Source organism: Choloepus didactylus, chromosome 4 (assembly GCF_015220235.1).
Source record: "Choloepus didactylus isolate mChoDid1 chromosome 4, mChoDid1.pri, whole genome shotgun sequence".
Lineage (NCBI taxonomy): Eukaryota > Metazoa > Chordata > Mammalia > Pilosa > Megalonychidae > Choloepus > Choloepus didactylus.
The window spans coordinates 61,599,176-61,612,688 of record NC_051310.1 but is presented as its reverse complement, the minus strand read 5'-3'; the positions used below and the strand labels follow the sequence as shown (position 1 = coordinate 61,612,688).

Here is a 13,513-nt window from a genome sequence, read left to right as displayed (position 1 = left end):
GATAGGGGATAGGAGAGAGGCTGTTAATCCTACAGAAGAGAGATGCCAGGCAGACCAAACAACAGATTGTCACTACATAGTGATTTCTTACGGTTTCTTCCACCTTGCACCACCCTCCCCCATTCTCTTGGATTATTGAGGATTAAGGATGGTCTGGGATCACTGCACAGTAAGGTTTGTTGGCCCAGTTCTGTCTTCTGTGTCTCAATAACATGGTTTGCTTTAAGCTAAATTTAGTAAGCAACAGGCCCTGTAAAAAATAGTGTGTGTTTGGACATATTTAAAAATTCATTCAGCTGTATACTGAAGATTTGTGCATTGTATTTTTTTTAATTATACCTTAATAAAATTACATATATGGGGGTTGGGAAGGGCAGGGCACACTTATAAAACCAGTTGAAAAAAATATGGACACAAATACGGTTTTCAGCCGTAAGTGTCTGATTCCTGTTCCCTTGGGAACTGAAACAAGGTTAATGTTGAAATTTGTTTCAGTATCCTTATTGACTAAAGGAGTACAGGCATACCTTGAAGATACCTCAGGTTTGGTTCCAGACCACTGTAATAAAATGAATATCGCAATAAAGCAAGTCACATAATTTTTTGGTTTCCTAGTGCATATAAAAGTTATGTTTACACTTTACTGTAGTCTATTAAATATGCAGTAGCATCATGTCTAAAAAAAAAAAGTGTATGTACCTTAATTTAAGAATACTTCATTGCTGAAAAATGCTAACCATCATCTGAGTCTTCAGCGAGTTGTAGTCTTTTTGCTGGTGGAGGGTCTTGCCTCGATGTTGATGGCTGCTGACTAATCAAGGTGGTGGTCATTGAAGGTTGGGGTGGAGTGGCAGTTTCTTAAAATAAGACAGCAATGAAGTTAGCTATATCAGTTAACTCTTCCATGAAGAATACCTCTCTAGCATGTGGTTGCTGTTTGATAACATTTACCCACAGTAGAACTTCTTAAAACATTGGAGTCAGTCCTCTCAAACCATGCTGCTGCTTTATTGACTTAAGTTTATGGAATGTTTTGAATCCTTTGTTGTCATTTCAACAGTGTTCACAGCATCTTCACTAGAAATAGTTTCCACCTCAAGAAACCACTTTCCTTGCTCATCCATAGGAAGCAATTCCTCATCCATTAAAGTTTTATCATGAGATTGCAGCAATTCAGTCACATCTTCTATTCTAGTTCTCTTGCTATTTCCAACACATCTGCATTTACTTCCTTCGCTAAAGTTTGAACTCTCCAAAATCATACATAAAGGTTGGAATCAGTGTCTTCCAAACTCCTGTGACTGTTGATATTTTGACCAGCTCCCATGAATCACAGATGTTCTTAATGGCATCTGGAATGGTGAATCCTTTCCAGAAGGTTTTCAATTTACTTTGCCCAGATCCATCAGAAGACTCACTGTCTATGGCAACTATAACCTTATGAAATGTATTTCTTAAATAGTAAGACTTGAAAGTTGAAATGACTCCTTGATCCTTGGGCTGCACAATGGATGTATTAACAGACATGAAAACAACAGTCATCTTGTTGTACATTTCTGTCAGAGCTCTTGGGTGACCAGGTGCATTGTCAATGAGCAGTATTGAAAAGAATCTTTCTCTGACCAGTAGGTCTCAATAGTGGGCTTAAAATATTGAGTAAACCATGTTGTAAACAGATTTGCTGTGTCATCCAGGTTTTATTGTTCCATTTATAGAGCACAGGCAGAATAGATTTAACCTCATTCTTAGGGCCCAAGGATTTTCAGAATGGTAAATGAGCATTGGCTTCAACTTAAAGTCACCAGCTGCATTAGCCACTAATAGGAATTTATCCCCTAACAGGAATATCAGCTGTCCTTTGAAACTATAAAGCCAGGCATTGACGTTTCCTCTGTATTTATGAAAGTCATGGATGGCATCTTCTTCCAATAGAAGGCTGTTTGGCCTACATTGAAAATCTGTTATTTATTGTAGCCACCTTCATAAATTATCTTAGCTAGATCTTTTGGATAACTTGCTGCAGCTTCTACTTCAGCACTTGCTCCTTCACCTTGTGCTTTTATTTGGTGGAGATGGTTTCTTCCTTAAACCTCATGAACCAACCTCTGCTAGCTTCACAGTTTTCTTATGCAGCTTCTTCACCTCTCTCAGCCTTCATAAAATTGAAGAGAGTTAGGGCTTTGCTCTGGATTAGGCTTTGGCTTAAGGGAGTGTTGTGGCTGGTTTGATCTTCTATCCAGGCCACTCTAACTTGCTCCATATCAGCAGTAAGGCTGTTTTGCTTTCTTATCATTTTGTGTCTGATGGAGTGACACTTTTAATTTCCTTCAAGAACTTTTCCTTTGTATTCACAACTTGGCTAACCGGCGCAAGGGGCCCAGCTTTCAGCCTATCATGGCTTTTTTTTTTTTTTTTTAAATTTTTCATTTTTTTTTTTTTTTTTTTTTTTTTTCATTTTTACTGAGATTGTTCAGATACCATACAATTATCCAAAGATCCAAAGTGTACAATCACTTGCCCCTGGGTACCCTCATACAGCTGTGCATCCATCACACTTAATTTTTGTTCAATTTTTAGAAACTTTTCATTACTCCAGACAAAAAAATAAAGTGAAAAATGAAAAAAGAAAAAAAGAAAAGGAAACTCTAATCCTCCCCTATTCCTAACCAACCCCCCTCAATTGTTGACTCCTAGTATTGATATAGTATGTTTGTTACTGTTTATGAAAAATTGTTGAAATACTACTAACTGTAGTATATAGTTTGTAATAGGTATATAGTTCTTCCCTATATGCCCCTCTATTGTTAACTTCTAATTGTATTGTCATACATTTGTTCTGGTTCATGAAGTGATTTCTAGTATTTGTACAGTTGATCATGGACATTGCCCACCATAGGATTCAGTTTTATACATTCCCATCTTTTGACCTCCAACTTTCCTCTGGTGACATATATGACCCTGAGCTTCCCCTTTCCACCTCATTCACACACCATTCGGCGCTGTTAGCTATTCTCACATCTTGCTACCAACACCCCTGTTCATTTCCAAACATTTAAGTTCATCCTAATTGAACATTCTGCTCATACTAAGAAACCACTCCCCATTCTTAAGCCTCGTCCTATATCTTGGTACCTTATATTTCATGTCTGTGAGTTTACATATTGCAATTAGTTCCTATCAGTGAGACCCTGCAATAATTGTCCTAATGTGTCTGGCTTATTTCACTCAGTATATTGCCCTCGAGGTTTTGTCATCAACCCATTTTTTTTAATATGGTTTTGTTCACTCACCATACATTCCATCCCAAGTAAATAATTGATGGTTTTCTGCATGGTCATACATTTATGTGTTCACCACCTTCACCACTATCTATATAAGAGCATCTACATTTCTTCCACAAGGCAGGAGGGAGAGTCAAAGAAGGTAGAGAGGCAAAAGAAAGAGGAAACAAAAAAATGACAGCTAGGAAGCAGCAAAAGGAAAAATAACCTTAAATCAAAGTAGAATAAAGAATCAGACAATACCACCAATGTCAAGTGTCTAACATGCCTCCCCATCCCCTCTTATCTGCATTCACCTTGGTATGTCACCTTTGTTACATTAAAGGAAGCATAATACAATGATTCCATTAGTTACAGTCTCTAGTTTATGCTGATTGCATCCCTTCCCCAATGCCTCCCCATTTTTAACACCTTGCAAGGTTGACATTTGCTTGTTCTCCCTCGTAAAAGAACATATTTGTACATTTTATCACAATTGTTGAATACTCTAGATTTCACCAAGTTACACAGTCCCAGTCCTTATCTTTCCTCCTTTCTTGTGGTGTCTCACATGCTCCCCACCTTTCTCTCTCAACCGTATTCATAGTTACATTTGTTCAGTGTACTTACATTGTTGTGCTACCATCTCCCAAAATTGTGTTCCAAACCACGCACTCCTGTCTTCTATCACCCTGTAGTGCTCCCTTTAGTATTTCCTGTAGGGCAGGTGTCTTGTTCACAAAGTCTCTCATTGTCTGTTTGTCAGAAAATATTTTGAGCTCTCCCTCATATTTGAAGGACAGCTTTGCTGGATACAGGATTCTTGGTTGGTGGTTTTTCTCTTTCAGTATCTTCAATATATCACACCACTTCCTTCTTGCCTCCATGGTTTCTGCTGAGAGATCCTCACATAGTCTTATTAAGCTGCCTTTGTATGTAATGGATTGCTTTTCTCTTGCTGCTTTCAGGATTCTCTCTTTGTCTTTGACATTTGATAATCTGATTAAGTGTCTTGGCGTAGGCCTATTCATATCTCTTCTGTTTGGAGTACGCTGCGCTTCTTGGATCTGTAATTTTATGTCTTTCTTAAGAGATGGGAAATTTTCATTAATTATTTCCTCTATTATTGCTTCTGCCCCTTTTCCCTTCTCTTCTCCTTCTGGGACACCAATGATACGTACATTATTGTACTTTGTTTCATCCTTGAGTTCCCGGAGACGTTGCTCATATTTTTTCATTCTTGTCTCCATCTGCTTCTTTGCGTGTAGGCTTTCAGGTGTTTTGTTCTCCAGTTCCTGAGTGTTTTCTTCTGCCTCTTGAGATCTGCTGTTGTATGTTTCCATTGTGTCTTTCATCTCTTGTGTTGTGCCTTTCATTTCCATATATTCTACTGGTTGTTTTTTTGAATTTCTGATTTCTGCCGTATACATGCCCAGTGCTTCCTTTACAGCCTCTATCTCTTTTGCAATATCTTCTCTAAACTTTTTGATTTGATTTAGCATTAGTTTAAATTCCTGTATCTCAGTTGAAGTGTACATTTGTTCCTTTGACTGGGCCATAACTTTGTTTTTCTTAGTGTAGGTTGTAATTTTCTGTTGTCTAGGCATGGTTTCCTTGGTTATCCAAATCAGGGTTTCCCAGACCAGAACAGGCTCAGGTCCCAGAGGGAAGAAATATTCAGTATCTGGTTTCCCTGCAGGTGTGTCTTAGAAAATTGCTCCACCCTTTGATGCCTCAGGTCACTGTGCTTTTCTGCCCAGCAGGTGACGCCTGTTAGCCTGTAATTCTTGACTGGTGTGAGGAGGTATGGCCCTGTTCCCCCAGGCTCTGGGGTCTGGTTCTGAATGGAAAGAGCCCCACCCCTTTCCTCCTAGAGAAGACAGACCCCTCAGGTGGAGGTCATTAGCATTTCAATGGTCTCTCTCTCTGCTTGTGGTGTCTCCACCCTTCCCAGAGTCACAGCCCTGGAAACTGAAAATGACTGGGGCTTTCTCCACTGAGCCAAAAAAGAAACAGATAGTCCCCTTCAGACCCAGTCCAAGGCGAACCTCCGGCTCTCCCAGGTCAGTCGTCACCCAAAGCCTCTGTCTGTTTTTTTGGGGCTGCGTACCTGTAGTGAGCAGTTCACACTTGCTGCTTAAAACCCCCAGTTGGAGCTCAGCTGAGCTGTATTCACTTGCTTGGAGAGAGCTTCTCTGTGGCACCACGCGGCTCCACAGCTCGGGCTATGGGGGAGGGGGTCTCCCGACCTGGTTCCACAGATTTTACTTACAGATTTTATGCTGTGTTCTTGGGCATTCCTCCCAATTCAGGTTGGTGTATGATGAATGGATGGTCTCGTTTGTCCCCCCGCAGTTATTCTGGATTATTTACTAGTTGTTTCCGTTTTTTTGTAGTTGTTCCAGGGGGGCTACTTAGCTTACACTCCTCTCTATGCCGCCATCTTGCCCGAGTCCCCTATTGTGGCTTTTGACATGCCTTCCTCACTTAAGGTTAATCATTTCTAACTTTTGCTTTAAAGTGATTTAAAGCAACTTCCTTTCACTTGAACACTTAAAGGCCACTGTAGGGTTATTAATTAGCCTAATTTCAAAATTGATGTGTCTCAGGGAATAGGGAGTCCCGAGGAAAGGTGTAGAGATGGGCATAGCTGGTAGGTGGAGTGGTCAGAACACACACAACATTTCGTATTTAAGTTCGCCATTTTACATGGGTGTGGTTCGTGGCACCTAACAGCAATTACAACAGTAACATCAAAACTCATTTAGCAGGGAACGTAAGATGGCAGCTAGGTGAGACAGGGCAAAAAAACACCTCCATGAAAAATACTAGATAAAAAACAGAAAGTGACCCAGAACACCACTGCCAGTGATGCACCAGCCGGACAAGGTCTGCTAAATCCACAGAGAATGTGCATTTGGTGAAACCAGGAGCCTGCATCCTGAAATGAGTGAGTGAATTGGCTGAAAGTCCCTTGGCCACACTGCAGTGTGGGAAACGGTGGGCTGACGTTTTTTGAGACGGACTAGTTCTTTAAAAAAAAAAAAGCCCGGGAGTGGCTGCAGATACCACAGGGAGAGCAGCGCAGTGAAGCATGGCGGGAGCAGGCTGGGCTAACGCCTTGGTGTCTGGCGTGGAGGATACCCCTTCCCACACCTGCTGCCGATTGTCTTGAGACCAGAGGAGCAGAGGGAAGCCAAAAGAAGAAAAAAAACTGCATTCCTTGCAGCCATCTCCCCAGTGGGCGGGGGACGCTCCTGCCCGGGGCCAGACCCACAGCCCAGAGCCATGCCAAGAAACCCAGTGTGACGGGAAATCTTTCCTGCAGCATTACACACAAGCCACAATATCAGTTGTGGACAGTGGCCTTTAATACACCCACGGCTGATTGTCCCCGAGCTGGGAGGGCAGAGCTGTGCGAAAAGGGGGAAGTTAATGCTTACCATTCAACCATTTTTGAGGTGGGCTGGGAGCGCCCCTGCATGGCCCAGTGACCCAGGGCTTCCCTGGTGGGCCGGTGCGCACTAGTGACATGGCACAGCCCTCCCTCAGCAGAGGTCCTGGAAGAGCACAGCTGGGAAGGGGGAACTGGTCAGAAATCCCAGGGAACCTATGCCAATACCAAGAACTTGTGGGTCAGTGGCAGAGAACAACCTTAAATCTCTGGGAACACCTGGGAGGTTTGATTATTAAAGCTGCCCTGCCTGCCTGTGATGGTTGGGTTCATGTGTCAACTTGGCTGGTTGGCCTGGCTGTCTGGTCAAGCGGGCACTGGCCTGATGATTGCTGTGAGAATATTTGAGGCTGGTTAATAAACCAACGGGCTGGTTTGTCGGATCATCAGTCAGTTGACTGCAGCTGACTGATGACTCATCAAGGGGTGTGCTTCCACAGTGAGAGAATGCAATTGGCTGGATTTGGTCCGGGTGATCAGCCGGTTTGTTGGATCATCAGTCAATTGACTGCGGCTGACTGATGACTCATCAAGGGGCGTGCCTTCCACAATGAGAGAATGCAATTGGCTGGACATTTGGTCCGGGTGATCAGTTGGAGGCTTATAAACCGGATGGTTAGAGAACCTTCACTACTTCTTCGGCTGCTCAGTGAAGCATTTCCTGGGGAGCTCATCGAAGTTGCCGGTTCGTTCCCTGAGGAGTTCGTCAAAGTTGTCGGTTCGTTTCCCGAGGAGTTCGTCGGACGTCTTCCTTGGAGTTGACACCTTGTTGACGGCTCTGCAGAATTTGGACTCGTGCACTCCTGCAGTTGCGTGAGTCACTTTTACAATTTGATAATCAGAGACATCTCATTGATTCTGTTTCCAAGGAGAACCCTAACTAATACACTGCCTAACCACCCAGTCACATGCCCCACATTCAGGGTGGACAGTACCAGCAACACACCCAAACTTGGTGCCCCAATTGGACCCCACAAGAATCAGACCCCCACACACCACAAAGACAAAGTGGGGGAGAACTGACTCGGGAATAGGTGACTCACGGACGCCATCTGCTGGTTAGTTAGAGAAAGTGTACTCCACTAAGCTGCAGTTCTGTCAAATTAGGGATCAAGTAAAGCAAATGCCAAGAGGCCAAAAACGACAGAAAATCTTAAAGCATGTGATAAAACCAGACAATATGGAGAACCCAAAACAAAACATCCAAATCAAAAGATCAGAAGGCACACAGTACTTTGCACAATTAATCAAAGACTTACAGTTAACAAGAGCATGGCTCAGGATATAAAGGACATGAAGAAGAGCATGGCACAGGATATAAAAGACCTAAAGAAGACCCTAGAAGAGCATAAAGAAGAAATTACAAGAATAAATAAAAAAATAGAAGATCTTATGGAAATTAAGGAAACTGTAGGCCAAATTAAAAAGACTCTGGATACTCATAATACAAGATTAGAGGAAGTTGAACAACAACTCAGTCTCCTCAAGGACCACAGAACAGAAAATGAAAGAACAAAAGAAAGAATGGGGAAAAAAATAAAAAAAATCGAAATGGATCTTAGGGATATGATAGATAAAATAAAACGTCCAAATTTAAGACTCATTGGTGTCCCAGAAGGGGAAGAGAAAAGTAAAGGTCTAGAAAGAGTATTCAAAGAAATTGTTGGGGAAAACTTCCCAAACCTTCTACGCAATATAAATACACAAAACTTAAATGCCCAGCAAACTCCAAATAGAATAAATCCAATTAAACCCACTCCAAGACATATTCTGATCAGACTGTCAAATACTGAGGGGAAGGAGCAAGTTCTGAAAGCAGCAAGAGAAAAGCAATTCACCACATGTAAAGGAAACAACATAAGACTAAGTAGTGATTACTCGGCCACCATGGAGGCAAGAAAGCAGTGGCATGACATATTTAAAATTCTGAGAGAGAAAAGTTTCCAACCAAGAATACTTTATCCAGCAAAACTCTCCTTCAAATTTGAGGAAGAGCTTAAATTTTTCGCAAACAAATGCTGAGAGATTTTGCTAATAAAAGACCTGCCCTACTTCAGATATTAAAGGGAGCCCTACCGACAGAGAAACAAAGAAAGGAGAGAGAGAGAGAAAATTTTAACAGACATGTATAGAATATTACATCCCAGCTCACCAGGACACACATTCTTCTCTAGTGATCACGGATCTTTCTCCAGAATAGACCGTATGCTGGGGCATAAAAACAAGCCTCGATCAATAAAAAAAAAAAAAAAAAAAGTGTTTGTTCAAAGCACATTCTCTGACCACAATGGAATACAAATAGAAGTCAATAACCATCAGAGACTTGGAGAATTCACAAATACCTGGAGGATAAAAATGAGGGGGAGATAAAAGCATTCCTGGATAATCAGAAGCTGAGGGACTTCATCACAGTAATCAGTTCTGTAAGAAATGCTAAAGGGAGTTGAGCAGGCTGAAAGGAAGGGACGCTAAACAATTGACTGAAACTACATGAAGAAATAAAGATTTCCAGTAAAGATCACATGGTAAATATAAATAGCAATACTACTGCATTTTTTTTTATTTATACCTCCACTATTTACTTCCTACAGGATCTAAAATACATAAACTATAATGATAAATCAGTGGTTTTGGACTTAATGTAAAATATGTAATTTTTTACAAGAACTACATAAAGATGGGGGAATAATGGAGTATAGGAACATAGTTTATGTGTCCTATTGAAGTTAAGTTGGTATCAAAGAAAAACAAGATTGTTATAGATTTCAGATGTTTAATTTAAGCCCCACGGTAAACACAAAGAAAGTATCAGAGAATATGACCATAGAGATGAAAAGTGGAGTATGGGTTACGAGAAGTGGGCGAAGGGGCAATGGGGAGTTAAGAAATGAGAGTAGGGTTTCTGTTTGGGATAAAAGGAAACTTCTAGATATGGATGGTGGGAAGGTGATAGCATTGCAACATTCTAAATGTGATTAATCCCACTAATGGAATGCTAGGGAGGGGGTGGAATGGGAAGATTTAGGCTATATATATGTTTCCACAATTAAAAAAAAAAAAAAAAAAAGACAGCCTAAACAGATGACAATTAAATGCCAAGGATGATCCTGGATGGGATCTGAGGATGGAGGAGAAGAGGCTCAAAGGGACACAGATGGGACACACACACACACACACACACAAAAGGAAATATAGAATGTAAGCTTTGTATCAATGTTGAATTTCTTCAAGTTCTTAGCTGCGCTTAATGAGATTGCATAAAAGAATGTTCTTGTCCATGGGAAAGGTATATGTGAATTATATTGTTTGTTCAAAGATATGTGTAGCTTGCTCTGATATGTTCAGAGGACAGAGCAATAGATGATGGATGATAGACAGTAAGGGAGGGAGGGAGGGAGAGAAGGAGGGAAAGAAAGAAATGGTGGTGTGACAGGATGTTAAAGGTGGTGGATTGGGGTATCGGGGCAGGGGGTTGGGGTATGATGGAGTTCTATGTATGGAGTTTGTACTGTTTTTGCAACTCTTCCTGTAAGATTGAATTTATTTCAAAATAAAATCTATTAAAAAAAAAAACTCATTGATCACAGATCACCATAACAGATATAATAATAATGAAAAAATTTGAAGTATTGCAAGAATTACCAAAATGTGACAGAGAGACAAAATGAGCACATGCTGTGGGAAAATGGTACCCATAGACTTGCTTGACACAGGATTGCCACAAACCTTCAATTTACTGTGAAGTGCAATAGAATGAGGTATGTCTGTATAAGAAAGCTATAGTTTATCCAGTATATTTTCTTATAACTTGATATTCAGAGCATTAACTCTGGTTTATTAATTTCAGTTCAGGTAATAAATAGGTGGGTAATTGGAATGAATTTGATAAGTAAATGAGTCTTCCAAGCCAGTTTAATTTTTTTAATAGCTACTTTTTTTTGGTCTTATTCTTGATGGTGGTTTCTTCCTTCGGGAAATCCAAATTTATGATAAATAAATGCCAGATTAATTTATGGGCTTATAAATCACTATTATACGTGAATTAATCTTGCTTTTCCTCTAAAGTGAATCTAATATATCAAGAAAAACACATTTCTGATCTTTTATCTTTAAGAAAAATTGTTACCGGAATTTTCTCAACCTTTGAAAAAAGTGGAGGAGAAACAAGCCGGTGAAGATGTTTCAGAAGAGGAAGGTGAAAGTAAAGAACGAACAAACAACAAAGACTTTCCGCAGAATGCTGTGAGACAACGTTTTGTGGATCCTTCGTTGACCACGGATAAATCTTAATTAATTTTTATGAATATCTTAATGTTACAATTTTGACAAAAACAGAAGATTGATAATTTCTTTTGGAGCAAACTGTGACTTCTTTTGCAAGGGTCAGTCTAGATTGTCATTAGATTGAACAATCTACCTTCAGAAAAATAAAAGTAGCACTAAGTATAAAAGTTTGAAATACGATTTAAGAACAGTGTGGTGGTAAAAATCTGGTGCCAAGCAATAAAATTTGAATATGTTTGTTTAATAATAACCTGGTTCAAGTCTGAGTTGAGAATTTACATTTCCTAAGTACTGCATTGTTGAGGTATTTAAGGAGAGATGTACTAATGAATTTACGTTAGGGAAAAGGATTTCATTTGATATAATTTTTCTCAGTTTCACTGTGTGAAAAAAAGAACGTATTTCCCATAAATGGGAATTTTGCCCAGTGTCTCAAGAAATGTATATTTCACTGACAACTCTATGATCTTTTTAGAGATATAGTCCAAAATTTCCTCATGTTTTTAGATTATGCAATTGATAAAAACTACCTTAATTTAATTATAGTTTTCTATGCATGGATAATTAATACAGGATATGCTACTGATTTAGGAAGTGTTTATAAATCCATGGTGTTGTCTTAAAGGTTGATGATTGCCTTTTTTTGTCCCTCTGTTCAGTGTATAGTTTTTTATTTTCCAAATTGAATGATAATTTCCTGGAAATTTTCATTTTTTGGTACACAGTACTTTTTTGTTGGTTCAAATTGATAAGGTTTACTGAGGGATACTTGAAATTGAAGAATTGTGTACAGATAACTTTTAAATTTGGCTACTCATCTCAGATTTTACATCATTCTTGTTGAACCTCTACTTCTAGTTTTTTCTTTTTTCTTTCTTTGAAGGTGAACATTCCTGGTTTTTATTTGGTGTTGTGGAAAAGTTTTGATGTTTTACATTTGAAAAAATCACAGAGGCTTAAATTGATGAAAAATAAAGTTTGTATTCTACTCAGGAAAGTGCACCTTATAGTATATGTTTTCAATGTATATTTGTCTCCCTATACAGAAAGTTCTTAATTGATTCTACAAAGTCAGTATATGATTGATGTTTTAAAATTAAAACATTTTTATGTTTTTGAAAAGACACTCCACCTTCTGTACTTTCCTTGACTGCTAACAACATGTGATATTTCATATATACATATCAGCAAGATGGAACGTTTGATGTATTTTCACACCATAAAGAGTTAGAAGACAGTTTTTCACTTTACAGGAAAGAAGGGGATAAGGCGATGGTCAACTGCATTAATCACAAGAAGAGGAAAGAGCATAAATATTCAGAATAAATCACCTGTCCTTTATGTAATAGACATTTTCTGTAATGTCTCCTTTCTTCTAGGTTTTGCTGTTTTGTGAACCCATTACACTTACAGTATAATGTACAACAGTTTTCTTTAAAGTTTTCTTCTTTAGAATGTTATTCTCCTGTTGAAAAGTCTGAATGTGTAATAAGTTTGTAATGCCTCAGAAAAATATTCCAAGCATGAAATAAACTTTTCTGAGCACTTTAATAAAGCTGACAACTAGTTGCTTATTTTAAAGTATGCTTAATTGCTTTATGTTTACCATTGTTCAAATGAGTAGTTGTGTGCCACTATTTATATGTTTGATATGTGTAATCAAAAGTCTAGATTCAGTTGTATATTACTTGAGATGAGTAAGGAAAATAATGCTCATTAATCATACATTCTGTTTTTTAGTGATCCAGTATACATGACATTGTAAATGTCAAGTTTTTAAGTATTTAGAAAATACTACATATACAGAAAATTAAAAGTGGGCTGACTGACCAGGTAGAATTTTGATAATTCAGAAAACACATGGCCTCACAGTTCTTCAGGATCATCACTGCAGACATGTGATGGGCAAAGTAGGGTGGGGGTGGGAGAGGATACCTGCATGTACATGTATTTGTTTTATATTTGTTTTATTATAGTGGTTGAGAGCAGATAACTAAAATTTAAAAGAGGTGAGAAAATTCAGCCATGGTCCTTTCTGATCACCTTTCCTATTTACTTGAAATATGTTGGCTTGTACTGTCTCTTAACCCCTCTTGTATGGGGTCGGCGTAGACCTGGGCTTTGTACACCGGGGAAGTCAGGGATTGGTCTGCAAAGCCCTGAATTCTAGAGGAATAATGTTACAACTTCCCTGGACTAAAAGTACCAGAAGTTTTACCAGGAGCTCAAATGATTGTCTGTCCCACCAGAGGCTGTGGACACTGTATATGGGATCACATGGGATCATTTTAACTTTCACAGACACCTTTTGTTTTCATTAGTGGCTTAAAGGTGCTCAGCATATACAAATAACTTAGGAGGGAATAGGATTCAGTATCAGTAGCATCCTCTAGAATTTGGAGCATGCCCCCACCCCTGACAACACCACTGCAGTTTGTTAAATCTGGTCACAGTGGAAAATACAGCATTCTACCATATATTGTCTAATGACTTAATGATAATCAGCAAACTGAAA

The 13,513-nt window shown here is 39.2% G+C and overlaps 1 protein-coding gene across 1 annotated transcript in view; it reads left to right on the top strand.

Annotated features, from left to right (window-relative positions):
* TMX1 (thioredoxin related transmembrane protein 1) overlaps positions 1–12,559 on the top strand; it is a 28,219-nt gene extending 15,660 nt beyond the window's left edge. Inside the window, exon 8 of the mRNA XM_037832724.1 lies at positions 10,829–12,559. Within this exon, the coding sequence (XP_037688652.1) occupies positions 10,829–11,004 (176 nt within the window). The 3' untranslated portion in view covers positions 11,005–12,559. The remainder of the gene's footprint in view (positions 1–10,828) is intronic.
* Positions 12,560–13,513: the final 954 nt, after the last annotated feature.